The sequence below is a fragment of the Vigna unguiculata genome, chromosome 8 (assembly GCF_004118075.2).
Source record: "Vigna unguiculata cultivar IT97K-499-35 chromosome 8, ASM411807v1, whole genome shotgun sequence".
In the NCBI taxonomy this organism is placed as follows: Eukaryota; Viridiplantae; Streptophyta; class Magnoliopsida; order Fabales; family Fabaceae; genus Vigna; species Vigna unguiculata.
This window is the reverse complement of record NC_040286.1, coordinates 5619083-5637426: the sequence shown is the minus strand read 5'-3', so window position 1 is coordinate 5637426 and position 18344 is coordinate 5619083. Positions and strand designations below refer to the sequence as shown.

General features: G+C 33.3%; 1 protein-coding gene across 4 annotated transcripts; it reads right to left on the bottom strand.

The window, feature by feature from the left end:
• Positions 1–6257: 6257 nt before the first annotated feature.
• LOC114193560 (CHD3-type chromatin-remodeling factor PICKLE) lies at positions 6258–17371 on the bottom strand. 4 transcript variants are annotated; one of them, XM_028083409.1, is made up of 31 exons: positions 17182–17371; positions 16011–16136; positions 15657–15773; positions 15328–15477; positions 14875–15029; positions 14513–14674; positions 14136–14383; positions 13948–14043; positions 13704–13840; positions 13435–13638; positions 13221–13328; positions 12995–13045; positions 12804–12903; positions 11560–11702; positions 10714–10814; positions 10433–10571; positions 10024–10260; positions 9824–9946; positions 9629–9738; positions 9463–9544; positions 9194–9394; positions 8927–9059; positions 8732–8837; positions 8576–8650; positions 8367–8428; positions 8000–8076; positions 7712–7842; positions 7165–7519; positions 6932–7049; positions 6771–6844; positions 6258–6682 (listed from the first exon to the last, which is right to left on the bottom strand). In XM_028083409.1, the coding sequence occupies exons 2-31, from the start codon at positions 16131–16133 to the stop codon at positions 6542–6544; spliced, it is 4059 nt and encodes a 1352-aa protein (XP_027939210.1). In that variant the 5' UTR covers positions 16134–16136; positions 17182–17371; the 3' UTR covers positions 6258–6541. The 4 variants fall into 4 exon arrangements, with proteins under 4 accessions (XP_027939210.1, XP_027939211.1, XP_027939212.1 ...); XM_028083410.1 differs by having other exon boundaries at positions 8732–8834; XM_028083411.1 differs by having other exon boundaries at positions 15657–15776; positions 16035–16136.
• Between the last annotated feature and the right edge of the window lie 973 nt (positions 17372–18344).

Sequence of the window (18344 nt, the reverse complement as noted above, 5' to 3'; positions counted from 1 at the left end):
ATATATATATATATATATATATATATATATATATATATGGTATGGTATTGTAGCATGTGGAAGTATAAGATCGTGACAATTGGAAATTAAAGAGAAATAAGTAAAAGAGCAAGAGAAATAACACACAAGGATTTACGTGGAAAACCTCTTTTGAATGTAAGAGGAAAAACCACGGGACGATAAAGAATAAAGTTCCACTATGAAAAGAAGAGTACAAAGCTCTTGAATGGGAACAAAAATCCTCACCAAAAATACACTCAGGTGTATATTACAAAGTGTGTCTCTGTAAATGTTTTTCTATATTTTTTCAAGTCATTGAGATGTTATTTATAGGCTCCAAAGTTGAACCAGTCAATAAATCATATGAAGAGTCTTCAGAAACTGCACTAGTAAATAGGTCATATGAAGAGTCTTCAAAACTGAACCAGTAAATAGGTCATATGAAGAGTCTTCAAAACTGAACCAGTAAATAGGCCATATGAAGAGTCTTCAAAATTGAACCAGTAAATAGGCCATATGAAGAGTCTTCAAAACTTAACCAGTAAATAATTAATAATTAGTGCTTAAGTAACGTGTGATATTAGGAATTGAATGAGAACCACATATTCTAACAATCTCCATCTTGGTTCGAATTCTACAAGTGTTTCATTATCCGATAAAGCCCCAAAGGGCATTCAAGTGCTGTATAGACCAACCAAGTCCAAACAATGTTCAAACTTGGTAATTGAAAGCGGCTTGGTAAGCGTGTCTGCTGGATTCTCAGAGATGTGAATCTTTTCAACCATAATTTCTCCAACAACAACAACATCTCTAATAAAGTGATGTTTTATATTGATGTGTTTGGTCTTGTCGTGATAACGATTATTCTTGGTTAAATGAATAGCACTTTGGCTATCACAAAACACAGTGAGAACTTTCTGTGTTAGACCAAGTTCATTTACCAAACCTCGGAGCCATATAGCCTCCTTCACTCCCTCTGTGGCTGAAATATACTCTGCTTCGGTTGTAGATAATGCAACAATAGATTGAAGTGTTGCTTTCCAACTGATAGCACTATTACAGAGGGTAAAGATGTAACCTGAGAGAGATCTTCTTTGATCAAGATCATCAGCATAATCCGAGTCAACATATCCTACAACATTATCAGTTGTAGCCATTTTTTTGTCAAATACCAAGCCAACATGAGAAGTACCTTTTAGATACCGAAAAATCCATTTTACAGCACTCCAATGTTTCTTGCCGAGATTATGCATATACTGGCTTACCATGCTAACAACATATGCAAGGTCTGACCTGGTGCATATCATGGCATACATAAGACTGCCAATAGCATTAACATAAGGAACATGAGACATATACTCCATATCTTCCTTTGAATCTAGGCAAAGATCTGAGGATAACTTGAAATGTCCAGCAAGTGGAGTAGAAATAGGTTTACAATCATTCATATTAAACCTATCAAGTACTTTCACAATATACCTTTGTTGAGATAAAAACAATTTACCAGCTTGACGGTCCCTGCGAATCTCCATACCAAGAATTTTCTTTGTTGCACCTAATTCTTTCATTTCAAACTCATTGCTTAGTTGAGTTTTTAATTTCCTGATAGAAAACTTGTCACATGATGCAATTAACAAAGATCCATCTTGGAATGTTTGAAAATAAATACAGTCATCAAATTGACTCCTGTAGTAACCTTGCCCAATCATGAAAGAATCAAACCTCTTGTACCATTGCCTGGGTGCTTGCTTGAGGCCATATAAAGATTTCTTCAAACGACAAACGAAATGCTCCTTTCCAGGAATAATAAATCCCTCAGGTTGTTCCATGTAAATTTATTCTTTTAGCTCTCCATGTAAAAAAGTTGTCTTTACATCTAGTTGCTCTAACTCCAAATCAAACAAAGCAACAAAAGCAAGCAAAACACGAATGGAAGTATGACGAACAACAGGTGAAAATATCTCATTAAAGTCAATACCTTCCTTTTGATTAAAGCCTTTAACGACTAGTCGTGCTTTGCATCTTGCATTTTCAACCCCAGAAATGCCATCTTTCTTCTTATAGATCCATTTACACTTTAATGGCCGTTTGTCTTTAGGCAGTTCTGTCAAAGTCCAAGTATTATTTTTATAAAGACTCTGAATTTCTTCATTCATAGCCCCTAGCCACTGAGAAGACTCAACACAAGAAACAACTTCAGTGCAGCTAACAGGCTCAACACCATCATTTACCTCTTGTGCAATTGATAATGCATAGGCAGTTAAATAATCAGTAGTGTATCTAGCTGGCTTTCAGATTTGTCTTCTAACTCTGTCCCAAGCAATACAATAATCATCTCCTTGTTGTTGAATAGGAGAAATGGTTATATGATCACATTCACCATCATCATGATGATTATCAATATTGGAATCATTTGTAGAGGAAGATGGGACATCAATACCAGGAACTTCATATTTGAATTCAAACTCCACCTTCTCATTAGAACCTTGTATATTACCTGTATTGGTAGAAGAAGACACAAAAGACTATTTTCCAAAAGATAATAATGCATCCTCATTAAAAATTACATCTCTGCTAAGAATTAGCTTTTGAGACTTTGATTCAGAGCACCATAAACTATACCCCTTTGATTCAGATGCATAACCTAGAAATATGCACTCAATAGCTCTTGGAGCTAATTTGCCATTATTAATATGTGCATATGCAGGACATCTGAAAATTCTTAAATTAGAATAATCAACAAGATTACCTGACCAAATCTCTTCTGGAACTTTGAAGTCAAGTGCTGAATGTGGAGAACGGTTGACCAAATAGCATGCAGTAGATACTGCCTCGGTCCAAAGATCATGTCGATCCCATATCCCAGCATTTGAGAGCATACAACGAGCTCTCTCAAGTAGAGTCATGTTCATTCGTTCTGCAACACCATTTTGTTGGGGATTCCTTGGAATGGTTTTGTGTCTAGCAATACCATGATTTGTGCAGAACTCATTAAAGTCACCACTACAAAACTCTAATCCATTATCTGTTTTGAGCTTCTTTACTTTCTTCTCTGTTTGGGTTTCAACAAGAGTTTTCCACTTCTTGAATGTGGGGAAAGTCTCATTTTTATGTCGCAAAAAATAGACCCAGACCTTACGGGAAAAGTCATCAATGATAGTCATCATATAACGACGTCCTCCATAAGAAGGAACTTTAGAAGGCCCCCAAAGATCAGAGTGAATATAATCAAGAATACCTTTTGTACTGTGAGTTGCTGTAAAGAAACTAACCTTTTTTTGTTTCCCAAAAACACAATGTTTGCAAAACTCCAACTTACCAATGATATGCTTACCAAGATATCCTTGCTTGCTTAGAAGATGCAGACCTTTTTCACTCATATGTCCTAGGCGCATGTGCCATAATTTAGTGACATCATTTTCAGCCATAGAAGATGATACAGCTACTGAACCTGTCACAACAGTCCTTTGCAGGACATATAAGCTTCCAATTCGGTTAGCTTTCAAGATAACAAGGGAACCTTTTGATACCTTTAGAACTCCACCTTCAGCTGAGTACTTGCACCCGAGAGATTTAAGAGTGTCAAGTGAAATTAAGTTTCGCTTTAATTCGGGTATATAGCGAACATCAGACAAAGTCCTGACGACACCATCATTAGTCTTGATCTGAATTGTACCTATTCCTGCAATCTTGCATTGGGCATCATTACCCATCAAACAACACCACAATCAACAGATTCAAAAGTAGTGAATAAGTCCTTATAGGGACACATATGAAAAGTACATCTAGAATCAAGGATCCATTCTGTTTTACTCCTCTTATTAGAAGAGATAACAAACAAAGTAATGTCACCGTCAGAGTCAACTTCAATATTGACAGATTCAGGGGATTATGTGGCTTTTCCTTTTTCTTGTTTTTTCTTCAAGATAAAACAATCAGAAATCTCGTGACCAGGTTTCTTACAATAACGACAAAATTTGTTGGATTTGCGTCCCCTAGACTTGGATCTGAACTTTTTGTCACTTGTACTCCTTCTTTCTTGAGTTCTACCTCTAACACTTAAACCCTCACCCTTGTGCACAGAATGAACTTCAAGATCAAATTTTTCTTTGGACAATAAATTAGATTTAACATCTTCAAAGGATAAAGTATCATTATTTCCATACAACATAATTTCTTTGAAGTGTTTGTAGGTAGAAGGTAGAGAGACAACCAACAAAACAACTTTATCTTCATCATCAATTTAATATCAATATTTTCCAGATCCAAGAGGATAGAATTAAACTCATTAAGATGAGATTGAATCGGAGTACCTTCAACCATTCGAATGGTATACAAGCGTTCTTTGAGACGAAGCTTGTTTGCAAGGCTTTTGGTCATGTATAAAGACTCTAACTTTAGCCATAATTCAGTAGTGGTTGTTTCATTTGCTACTTCACGGAGAACCTCCTTTGATAAAGAGAGTTGGATTGATGATAGCGCATTTTCATCCAACTCCTCCCACTGCTCATCAGTCATGGAAGCTAGCTTATTTTATATTCCATCTAAAGCCTTCTTTAATCCACTCTGGGTTAGAACGACCCTCATTTGGATTCGTCAAATAGAAAAAACTAATCTTGCCATCAAACTTCTCAATGTCAAATTTTGCAGACATTTTGGAATTTCCAATTAAGAGCTCTGATACCACTTGTTATGGTATCGTAGCATGCGGAAGCACAGGATCGTGACAATTGGAAATTAAAGAGAAGTAAGTAAAAGAGCAAGAGAAATAACACATAAGGATTTACGTGAAAAACCTCTTTTGAATGTAAGAGGAAAAATCACGGGACGATAAAGAACAAAGTTCCATTATGAAAAGAAGAGTACAAAGCTCTTGAATGGGAACAAGAATCCTCACCAAAAATACACTCAGGTGTATATTACAAAGTGTGTCTCTGTAAATGTTTTTCTATATTTTTTCAAGTCATGGAGATGTTATTTATAGGTTTCAAAGTTGAACCAGTCAATAAGTCATATGAAGAGTCTTCAGAAACTGCACTAGTAAATAGGTCATATAAAGAGTCTTCAAAACCGAACCAGTAAATAGGCCATATGAAGAGTCTTCAAAACTGAACTAGTAAATAGGCCATATGAAGAGTCTTCAAAACTGAACCACTATATAGGCCGTATGAAGAGTCTTCAAAACTTAAGTAGTAAATAATTAATAATTAGTGCTTAAGTAACGTGTGGTATTAGGAATTGAATGAGAACCACATATTCTAACATATATATATATATATATATATATATATATATATATATATATATATATATATATATATATATATATATGAAAAATACTAGTATGAGAAGATTTATATAAAAAGTGAAAGAAAAAATTATCATATTTAAGTTTAGAATTTTAGATTAAAAATAATTTATGGTTGTTATTCATTAATAAAATTAGATTAAAAACAATAGATTAGAGTGTACTTGTCTAACTTGAAGCAAGTAAGGAATGTGCGGAGGGGAGATTGATTTTAATACTTGTAGTTCAAGTTTTCTGTCCTGGTTATAGATGCGATTACATGTAAAGTATGAATTGAAAGATGGAGGAGATTTGATGGTTTAAGATAAAGATATTTAAATCTTATTTGTAGAAGTCCAATCAATAAATTATATGAAGACCCTGTAATAAGAAAATTTGTACATATCTTTTTATATATATGAGATAAAGTTCCCCCACATACTTAAAAATATATATATATATATATTATATATATATATATATATATATATATATTTAACTTTAATTTTAATCTAAAATCTAGGACTTATATTAGGATAATCTAATATCCAGTCCAAATTCATTTAGGAAAATTACCCGTTAGTTCATAAGTACTTAATAAAACTCTAGATAAAATGATATGCTCTAGTTAGTAGTCATGTTCTCCATAAATATTTTTATAAGAGAATAATAAAAATTGAAATCAATTTATTTATTTATTAAAATTATAGTTTGTATAGACGAGCTAGTAAATTTATAGAAACTATTTTGTGAAGTTTTTCAGAATATAATTTTTATTTATTTTTTCTGATAAAAATGTTTACAAAAAAAAGGTTCATTCCAACATGATATTAAGCAGACATCAATATTCATAATGGAGAGTTGACGTTCTTTGTGAATCTCTATCTACTATATATACGAGTGGATGTGAAGGATGGTCACGCATGACCATAACGTTCAATGGTTCTATTTCTATATACTATTTCATCGATGGAGACAAAAAGATGAGACACTAAAATCAATGTAACATACAGAGTACAACAAATATGTGTCCACAAGATCTTGCATTTCAGTCCTCTGAAAAACCAAAGTACAACAAATTTCTCTTTGTCCAATAATGTTATTACAATTCCTAGCATTTGGATAAGTCTAGAGAAATCATGGTATTTTATTCATCTCCTGTACAAAACTCCATAGCCACATCTTTATGTTTGCATTTAACTTCAGAACCAGACAACAATCCAGGGCCAATAACTCCAGTCTCTGATAATGTATTTAATCTTTTTTATGTAGAACTTCATTGATATCGAAACAAATGCTGAGGATTTGACCTAACCGGGCAACAGCGTCGTATTGTTCCTCATCTGTTGCCGCTTGGGCTAATTCTTTGGCGAATGCCGCCACAATCTGGCACATCTGCCAAAATAAAGAGATAGATTTTAGATGATAAGATACTCTTTCCTACCCTCTGTTACATCATGCACTGAAACAAATTTATTTCTACCTCATTGTAAAGAGCAATTAAGTTTATACGCTCTGTATCAAAATCAAATAAAAAATAATACAAGTCCGGTGTACCTGCACAAAAGTGGAAGAACTAAAATCAAATCTTTGAAATAAAGGCTCTTGAAAGAAAAATTCCAAATCAGAATGAAGAAACAGTACTTATGACTCTGACTATAGGCCGAGGAAAAGTCTCAAAGACGATGAACTTGTTTACATTAACTCGCGTGGGCCTGCCTTTAACTTGGTTGTTTTCTGCCACTTTTGCTGGCAAATTCCTCTGCACAAGTTCATAAGGTAGTCAGAATTTGGACTTGAATTCATGAATTCTAAAACAGAAAAAAAAAAAAAAAGTTCAGCGTTGTGTGGCATGGAATGGAACCTAATGCACTTACAAGGTATCTGTTCTGGAACTCAACGAGGAGACCTTCTTCCAAGAGACGAAACCTTCTCTTTATAAACAGAATCTGTGCTCTCTGCATTTTTCTATGCTGATCCAACAGGAAGAAATCCATATTTGACTTTGCGTGCTTCCCAAGATTACTAGAACTGCGCATTTCACTCTGCTTAGATTGGTTGGAGCTGGAGCAAGACTCCACATTTGTAATATTTGGACCATTGAACACTCGTGAGTTACACTGTAATTCAACTGGTATATCTGCAACTGCAATATTCAACTCCTCACAGATAACCTTCTGAATCTTCAGATCCTTATCTTCAACAATATCACGCCACCTCGCATAGCCATGCCTTAACAGAAAAGAATCAAGTTAATACAAGTTACACCATTGCAGCATAGCGAAATACCTTCTTCCAAAATCTTCTATAATATGAAAAACTCTTTCATGGTTTAATAACATGGAACTTGGAACATCTTTTCACAGTAAATTGTTTAAACTCGGAGAGAGACACATGCAGGGAAAATTATCTGCTAGAACTTACTTCAACACGGCTTGCAGCAGCAGTAAATCATGAACCTCCTTCCATATCTTTCTACCCTTCATACGTGGATGGCGTGGTAAGATATCATCTGAAAAAAGTTGTGTTCCAGGATTTTCTAATGCAAGCTTCACCTGTCATTCCACATTCAAAGATAAAGAACACTTTCATCACCTACAGTTAATATTAACTTCGACAAGAGATAGCATATAAATAATGCCCGAATAGTATGCTAAACACAAGCAATACAAAGCTTAGAATCCAAAAAAAAAACAAAATTAAAGAACTTACCTTTTTTGCTATCAAATTCATAACACCGATCCTTAGAAGTGCAGTTTTTATTTGAAGTCCTTCTTTTGGAACGCCATCTAAAGACACATTATAATCGGTATTTAGAGTTATAAATTACTCTGTATCATCATATAACTGTACATAGATGGTTAAGATTATTTTTCATCAAAACTCATGTAAATAACTAGTGGTAACTGGCGAAAAAACTTTGTAAGAATTGAGCACATATCAAATATCAAGGATTTGAAAAAACTGTTATCTTTCTCATGAAATCTCACGAGCAGAGAGGGAAAATTAGTAAACTGAAAGCACACGGGAGAATAACAAAAGAAACTGACAAAATATCAGAACAATAAGAATATAGTACCTATGAATGTAGGTGAATCAGTAATATCTTCTATAACATGAGACAAAAAAAGTAAGCTATACCTGTTAAAAAAAGGTATATGTAGTTAGAGACCAGTGATGAAGATTGTATAAAGACAATTAAAGCTAATGGGTTCAAGATCAGTAGCACTAAAAACAATCATAGCATTAAATTATGAAAAAAGTAAATGGAAAATGTCAGATTAATACTCCATGATTTCTTCATAACTCTTGTGTTTCATCCTGGAAGCAAACTTTTTCCAATCAAAATCACGTAAACCAAACCTGTAATTGATTCGCCAAATCAGATTAACAACAAATATTTGTATGTAATAAGGTTAAAAGAGACTAAAAGCAGGATATAACCTCATCATAATTTGAAGAAATTGAGCCCTTTGATTTGGACTAAAACCAAGTACTTTCAACGATTTTCCTCGACGTTCCATCAAAGGATGTGGCTCTGGGCTCTCTGCTGTAAATCATTAAAAGAAAATTAACATCACAGTCAAGGACAGATACTGAAACTCAATCAATATTCAAAAAGTAAACACTGATATGTACCGCGAGATTTCTTTCCGTGAACCCTTCTAGTAGGAGTAGTAGTCTCATTTGAATCATATTCACTATGATCCCCTTCATAATTTTCATCTTCACCATCAGATCTTTGATCTACCCATTTACTAAAACCTTCCCCCTAGAAAGAAATCATAGGGGAATTGGGGAAATCATCAACAAGATAAACACTGAAATACACAACTCAAATAAGAAAAAAATATTTTCCCTCAAATTAATACACTTGTTAGCAGCAAAAATTCGTGCATGACTTACCACCCATTTGGTGCGTGTTCGCTTCCCTTTGCCTAAGGCATTTAACTTTTCAACTTGACACTGTTCATATGCTTTTCTCAACAAGCCTTCCCAGTAAATAATTATCCTCAAACTTTCACCAGAGAATTGATTCTCCTTTGCTTCATTTTGTGCCACCTCCTCTGCTGGCTTAACTCCGTCTATGTATTCGAAATTTGCCACCTTCAGCATATAATATGTGAAGTCAATAAACCTCAAAAGCATATGCAAAATTATATGATTGAATAAACCTTAAAAGCCTTCAGAAATCCATCTTCATCTTCACCATTCAAAGCAGCATCTTCACCTCCAACTCCATCACGATCCAGCAATCTATTATAAAGAGGAACATGAAATTAAACTCTTACAAATTTAACCATACTTTACACCATAATGAAAGCTTTTTATTTTTATTACCTGTCTATAGCATCATCATCATAATGAATTTGACGAGACCTGCTTGCTTCATCATTTTCATCAGCAAATAGCTCCTCTGAGCCATACCTTACGATATCATCTAACTCTTTCTACTCACATTAAGTTACTAACAGTTACAATCAAAACCTCATAAATACTAATTTTTAATTGGACATAGTTCCATTAAAAATTTACCTGCTTAATGTTTTCATCCTGTAGCCTCCCTACAACCAGGTGTTCTAACACCCTTTTCTTCTTTGTCAGCTGAATCATCCTTTCTTCAATTGTTCCTCTTGCTATGAACCTATAAATCATCACCTGCAACAGAAGAACTACTGTGACCTTTCATGTCAACAATAATAGTCAACTACATATTAATGAAAAACAACCCCAACCTTCTTTTTCTGTCCATGGCGGTGAGACCTGGCCATGGCTTGCAAGTCAGCATGAGGATTCCAATCACTGTCATATATAATAACTGTGTCTGCTGCAGTAAGGTTTATCCCTAATCCCCCAGCTCTTGTAGAAAGAAGAAAACAAAATCTTGAAGAATCTTCAGCATTAAACCGATCTATCTTTTCTTGTCTTTCAGCTCCTCCAACCTTCCCATCTATCCTCTCATAATGCCAATTCTAACGTTTAAAACACAAAGAACACAAATTCAATACCATACAAAAAATACAAACTTGTGCAAATTCTGAATAAACAAAACCAGAATTACATGAAACTAGTTTTTCAACCTAAAAAGTTTATCTTTTTTTATCTCAAGTCATAGCATGCTGTCATAATAACTAACTGGGTTACCTTGTAACAACAGTAATCTTCAAGCAAGTCCAGCATTTTCTGAAATTGGGAACATATAAGGACTCTATGACCTTGCTCTTTAAGTTTCACCATCATCTTGTCTAACAGTTGCAACTTCCCAGAGGATTCAAGCAATTGGCTATGAAACAGAAATGAAAGAAAATCAGAAACAGGATTTAGCACTAACTTTTGTAATAGCTTTCTTTGTTTTCATTAAGAAAAAAAAAAAACAATGTTTCAAACAGATAATGGCTCTGAGATAATGTAGTATAAGAGCTTACTCATATGGATTTTCATCATTAAGATCAGGTTGAAGTCCATTTAACATAAAGGGATGGCAGCAGAGCTTACGCAGTTCCATAACAACATTGATAAGAGAAATCTGAATTAAAAGGATACGAAACACATGAGAACAATATTATGACACGTTCATTTCATTCTTATAAAGTTAAAGTCAAGAATATGTAACTTCAGAAAGTTCAGTTCATCAAAAATGAATCTTGATAAGTTATATATATTTCTCATATACGGTTATGGGCATGGTTATGGCATATGGTTATTGGGAGATTATGGTTCTATATGGTTATATGACATTAGTCTTACACATATAAGACCTTAGACACCACTTTAACCCCAAAACCTTAAGGCAATGTTGTTATGGGTCTTTATTCTTATATAGTGTTTAACTTTGTCTTTTCTATCCAATGTGGGACTTTTTGACTCACACTTGGACTATTCCCAACATCTCCCCTCAAGGGTGAGTCCCTTGTTTTTTTCTTTTTTTCATATGGTATATTTCCCTTCAGGTGTGTATGAGTGACCCCTTTGGTTATGGTTATGCGGTCAGTCACTCCGAACCATCGGCTCTGATACCACTGATAAGTTATATATATTTCTCATATACGGTTATGGGCATGGTTATGGCATATGGTTATTGGGAGATTATGGTTCTATATGGTTATATGACATTAGTCTTACACATATAAGACCTTAGACACCACTTTAACCCCAAAACCTTAAGGCAATGTTGTTATGGGTCTTTATTCTTATATAGTGTTTAACTTTGTCTTTTCTATCCAATGTGGGACTTTTTGACTCACACTTGGACTATTCCCAACAAATCTTACATGTGGACGAGCTCGGCGGGTTAATATAGGATAATTACGATTCAGAATTGCCTTGTAGAATTCTTTCTGTACACTGCATAATTCAACTCGTAAAATAAGTTCCTTTTTCGGAGGTAGTTCTGTCATCACATCTTTCTTCATTCCTGCAATGGCATAAGAAATTTGAATCCATGTTTTAGATATTCAATTTTATAAACAAATTACTGTAGATCATCATTTAACTGTAATGAAGACTCTGAGGGGGTATTTGGACTAGAGAATTTTTTTCATACGCGGGAATCATGATTTTGACTGGTCAGAAATATTGGTAAAATATTTATTTAGGCTTTCTAAAATCAAAGAGCAAAGTTTTAATTTACAAAAGAATTTAGTTCTTTACCATATTAAATGATTTAATGAGAGTAACATGTTATTCTTTTCTTAAATAAAGTTTTCATTTTACCTTGACAAAGTTAGATTCCCACCTCGCCAATGGGAATTTTAGTGTTACTTCTACCAAAACTTTTACTTCATTACCTCATAGATTGACTTAAAAATTTACTTAGATATAAGATATTTGTTTTCTTATTGCCCATTTTTTTTTATATTTGTTATTCAAATGACTTACTGTATTTCAAAAAACATGTGAATCAGATAGTTTTTAACACACATTTAGCTATTTCTATTTACTTTTAATATTTTTATTGCTTATTTTTTTCACATAAAAATATCTAACCTTTTCTCAATTTCAAATGAATGAGATAGTTTTTAACACACATTTAGCTATTTCTATTTACTTGTAATATTTTTATTGTTTATTTTTTTCACATAAAAATATCTAACCTTTTCTCAATTTCAAATGTTGAATCACTGAATTTTTACATTATTAAATAACATAAAAATATTGTGTTTTTTATTGTGTTTAACTCTTATTTTCTTTTCATTTATTTGAAGAATCTTTACTTTGTAAAAAAACAAAATTGCATTCTCTTACCAAGGATAATAAAGATTGATTAAAATGTTTTACGTTACATACCCTCAAAATAAACTTAAAAAGTCATTTATATTTTATTAAAGATTTGATAAATTAGAAAATTCCAAGCATTACAAAATCTAGTAAATAACCACTAACTGGACAATGCAAGGAACACAAAAGAAGGCAACAGAAAATGACATAGGAAAATAACTGAATCATAGAAAATAATGGTAACATTGAAATGAGGTTAAATATGCAGAAATTAATGAAGGATAAGATAGATGTATACTTCTCAAGAGATGTGGTGCCAACATTTTTTGTAGTCTCAGAATCTGCTCCTCTCTATTGATATCCTTAAATTCTTTCTGAAACTCCTCTAAACTTCCAAACTACCACAACCCAAACAAAATCATAAGGTTCTCATTAGTATCATCAATATATGAAAAACCTTACTCATCATAATTCTCTCAAAATACAAACCTTTTCAGCATCAAGGAAGTGCATCAGCATAAAAAGCTCATCCAAATTGTTCTGAAAAGCATAGAACAAGGTAAGGTGTCACATAGGTTTCAATTTCCAATGAAAAACTCAATGCATGTGTACTATAAGATAATTAATTGTTATTAGTATTTATATCTACTATTTATTTAACTTTTCATTATCTAATTTTTTATTTTCTATTAGTATCTACTAATAGAAAATAAACCTGAAGAGGAGTTCCAGTCAAAAGCACACGGTGTTGGCTTGATAATTGCGTCAATGGAGAAAATAATTTAGAATTTTTGTTCTTCAGACGGTGGCCCTCATCAACTATCTGCATTCAGATATAGAAAACAAAAGAAAAAAAAAAATCAAAACGAGAGGCATGTAACAAATTCATTTTTATGATTCTAGAGAATAATGAGTAGATAGAAGTGTACCATGCACTCCCACTTTATAGGTTTTAACGAGGATGAGTCGGAAATTATTGTCTCGTATGACGTTAATAGAACGTCAAACTTTACTCTTCTTCTTTTTCTTTCATCCACGATTTCTTTGCCTTTCTTTGAGCGAAGACCTTTAGGAAAGTAAAACTCATACTCTCTGATTAAAGCACGAGCATCGGCAGATCCAGAATACATAACCTGCAAAAACCACAGAAGAATAAACACATGCATGGAAATGCAACTAAGGAATCACATGTACTTACAACATTCATTTCAGGTGCCCACGTAGCAAATTCACGCTCCCAATTTCGTAAAGTTGAAAGGGGAGCAATCACCAAATGGGGACAAACATTATCCTCAAACAGCGATGCCATGAAAGCAATGCTCTGTATGGTTTTGCCTGAACAAGAAAAACTCAGCCACTAAGGTGACAGACACTGTTGTTTCAAACTCTCTCAGTTATGGGAGACAAATATAAGAGAAGGGAATAAAGAGATAATTAAGTACCAAGTCCCATTTCATCAGCAAGTATAACGTGAGTTTGCTTGGACCATGAATATCGTAAGAAGTTCAATCCTTCAAGCTGATACGGATACAGTGAACCTTCATTTATGCATGAATATGGAAGCAAGTGATCAAGTTAGTTCAAATCTCAATAAGATGCATAGTGTTGTAGGAAAAATCAAAATGCATACCCCCTGAAAGAAACTCAGGGCTGGCTTCGTACTGTACAAATTCTCTCTGCAGATTATTAGATTCAGAAGCTTCTGCAATACTACTTTTCTTATTGGACAAAACTGTCCTTGTTCTACACTGAAATGTGTAGAATCTTTCTATTTCTTTCTGAAATGCAGAGATATTTGATTCCAGCTCCCAGTGGCACTCATCATAGGGAAGCTCTTTCCACTTCACCAGATACTCCTTCTTATCATCGTTACCCCACCTGCACCATTTAAACAACACGCTCCATCACTTTGTCTGAATTCTTGAAATGTCCACACTTTTGAGTGTGTTCATCTCGTTTTAGTTTTCATTTGAAGAAATTGGAAAATGAAGTTTGTTATGGATGAACCTGCAAGCAAGTATTCGATCAACCATAGTCCATTCGGGTCTAATGGCAACAAAATCTTCATCAAAACTCTTGGCTGATTCCATACGACGATGGAAGCTGTTTACTCTGATCTTTAGACCTGGCTGAGTCTTGAAAGCCTTCAAAAACTCTTCTTCTGGAACCCTAAAGGAAAAAAAAAAAAGTTGCAACTGGTAAACAGCTAATAAATAAATAAATAAACAAGTTCAGATCATATAAAAACTCAACATGCATGCAGGTTTGAAAGAGAAATTAATGAACAAATATTCAAAACTAACAACTGTAGTGATAGAATGAGAGAGAGCAAGACTGCAAGATTCAAACAAAATAATCATTGAATTTACCATGTGCAGTGCAAATATGAGAGTCCCTTCCACTTAACAAGATATTGCTTGACCAAAATACGTTTTGACTCCAACTTTTGAGCATCACTTTCAGCAGCCACCACAGAACGCATCTCACAATCTAATATCTTGTCAATATCTTTGAGTGGGCTAACCTGCAAAAGGAAATACATAGTTTAAGTACAATCATAAAGTCATCACTCAAAGCATTACATTTGTTTAAGTGGTGAGATTATGCACTTAGAATGGAATGAATATGTGCATGTTTGACATCTCAAAAGCTCTTTCTATATATTGGGAAGGGAAGAAATGACAAAACATGAGATGAAAGAGAAAAACTGACTCTTAGATTACTGTGCTGCTATCTTAAATTCATTTTAATAATATCAAAAGAAGAGTATAACTTAAATCAGATTAAAATTGTCAATCCAAAAACAAAAAGAATCATCTTACTGTGTCACTGCTTTCGATTTTAAGAACTTTTTCCTGGTTCCCATATTTACTGGGGAAAGTATCAAAATCTTCATCAGACTCGTCAATATTATAGTTCGGCTTCTTTATACTTGATCTGTCACGAAGCCGCTCAGCAAAAGGGGTCACATTCTGCTATGAAAGAATTTTCTCATAAGCAAGCAGAAAGAACACCAGATCAACTTTTTATATTAACCAACAAAAAGTATATAAAAAAATGTTAAACTTCTTCTATACAAAAAAATCAAGGAAACAAGTATGGCTTAAATAAATTAAAATTGATAACACACAGAGGGAAAGAAGCAACTTACACTCTCAGTTGTATCACTTCTCGCGATGTTTTTTCTAGGTCTCCCTCGTTTCCTCGGGAGAACAACTGAATCGTCGCTATTTTTTCGTTTTTGTTGAGTGGAGCTTCCACCCACATTCTGCTAAGATAGAAGTTTCTCATAAGCATGCAGAAATATATAGCACAATCTCAGTTATATAATACCTATAAAAAAGTTAAGAGCTTAAAATAGTATATCAGAGAATTATAAACATCTTTTACATTTCTCAACAACTTTGCAGTAAAATATCATTAACTAGCAATCACTGATTCAACGTTTCCCACAATGCTTTAAATCAGATTCAAATTATTAACACAGAAATGAGAAGTGACTTACACCATCATTTCCATCAATACTCACATAATTTTCTGTAGATTTCACATCGTCATCATCTGAGTCATGAAAGTTGTAGCAGGGTCTACAACCCGATCTCTCACGAAATCTAATCGAACCACTCATTTTCTGAAAGAAAAAAAAAATGTAGAATTTATGCATGATTAAGAGAGAACGTCAAATTAATTAATAGAATATTTAAAACAACTTGCTAAGAAGAAAAAAAAAATACATTTAGCATTTTGGTATCATATCCAGATCAATGAATAACCAAGTTCAACCATTTCAATATCATATCTCAACCCTCGTATGCATTTGAACTTTCTAAAAGGGAAAATATTTATTCTTGACAACTGAATAACATAAAAATTCTTAAAGAGAAAACACAAGATGCAGCTAGAGAAACTATAGATCTATCAAAAATGCAAACACATGAAACAAAATACACCCTCCAAAGTATGTTATTTTATATACACACAATGGGTACTGAAAAAGGTAAACAGCATAAAAAAACTTCTTTATTTTAGATTCAGATAAAGCCTCACAAAGATAAGCAACAAAAGAAAAAAACTTCTTCATTTTAGATTTAGTCAAAGCCTCAACTAGATCTGCGTTCTAGCCAAAAAGTGCCATAGAGAAAATAAAACAGCACATGCATCCACTGATCAACCATAAATGCAAACACATAACCAAATACCTGATCAATACTTTGATACACACAGCATAATCTTCACCAAGTAAATCAATAAAAAAAATTATCAGTTCATTTTCAGATAAATCTCAGTAAGAAAAAATCTTAAAAAAAAATTTGCTTACACAAATAAACAGCATTTGAGACCACATACATTCATAAATTCATATAAAAACAGAAAACAATCGAAAACAAGCAAACCAGAAGGATTCAGATAAAACTACGAAACAACCAAAAATAAAAAGGAAAAACAACACATCAGAAGACCATCAAGGTGTCCATTTGAGGATTCTTCGAAAACAAGTATGTTATCCGAGGTAACACTTCAACATTCCGGTTTCAAAAACCGCTAATGAGAATTCAACACCAGAACCTCATCAGAAGCCATGCACGGTTCAGTAGTCATGGTTTCAAGAACACAAAAAAAAAATCATAACACATCAATAAAAGTGGTCTTGAAAAGTTACAAAGAATAGTACAAACCAAAATTAAAAGAGGAAGAAACAACTGAACCACGCTAGTACAGTAGCTAAACTAACAGCAACCAGCTAGAATGAACACTGAATATGAACTGGTGAGAACTTCAGAATTTGGAAGACAAAGGGATTTGAATATATGAGAAGGAATAGAAAGAAAAAGGCAAAGCAAGTTCACTTCTTAGTGAGAGCTTAAATGTAGTAGAAAGAGTGAAACATTCACGAGTTTAAATAGCCGGAGTCAGTTAATAGCAATGATGTACGTGTAGTTGATGCCTGTATCAAATTCGACACGTAAAAGATACGTGGACACATTTATTTTGAGGTGTATCGAACTCGACACGTTAAAAATACGTGGACACATTTATTTTGAGGTGTATTGAATTCGACACGTATGTAATACGTGAATATATTTATTTTGAAAATTCGACACGTAAAAGATACGTGGACACATTTATTTTGAGGTGTATCGAACTCGACACGTAAAAGATACGTGAACACATTTATTTTGAGGTGTATCGAATTCGACACGTAAAAGATATGGACACATTTATTTTGAGGTGTATCGAACTCGACACGTAAAAGATACGTGGACACATTTATTTTGAGGTGTATCGAATTCGACACGTATGTAATACGTGAATATATTTATTTTGAAAATTCGACACGTAAAAGATACGTGAACACATTTATTTTGAGGTGTATCGAACTCGACACGTAAAAGATACGTGGACACATTTATTTTGAGGTGTATCGAATTCGACACGTATGTAATACGTGAATATATTTATTTTGAAAATTTGACATGTAAAAGATACGTGGACACATTTATTTTGAGGTGTATCGAACTCAACACGTAAAAGATACGTGGACACATTTATTTTGATGTGTATCGAATTCGACACGTATGTAATACGTGAATATATTTATTTTGAAAATTCGACACATAAAAGAAACGTGGACACATTTATTTTGAGGTGTCTCGAATTCGACACGTATATAATATGTAAATATATTTATTTTGAAAATGAAACGTGGACACATTTATTTTGAAAATAGTAAGATAAGAGATGTGATATATGTATTGAAAGGTGTAAAAATAGTCTTAAAAATATGATAACTATATAATTATTAGTGTGTGGATCCAAATTAAAATTATATATAATAAAT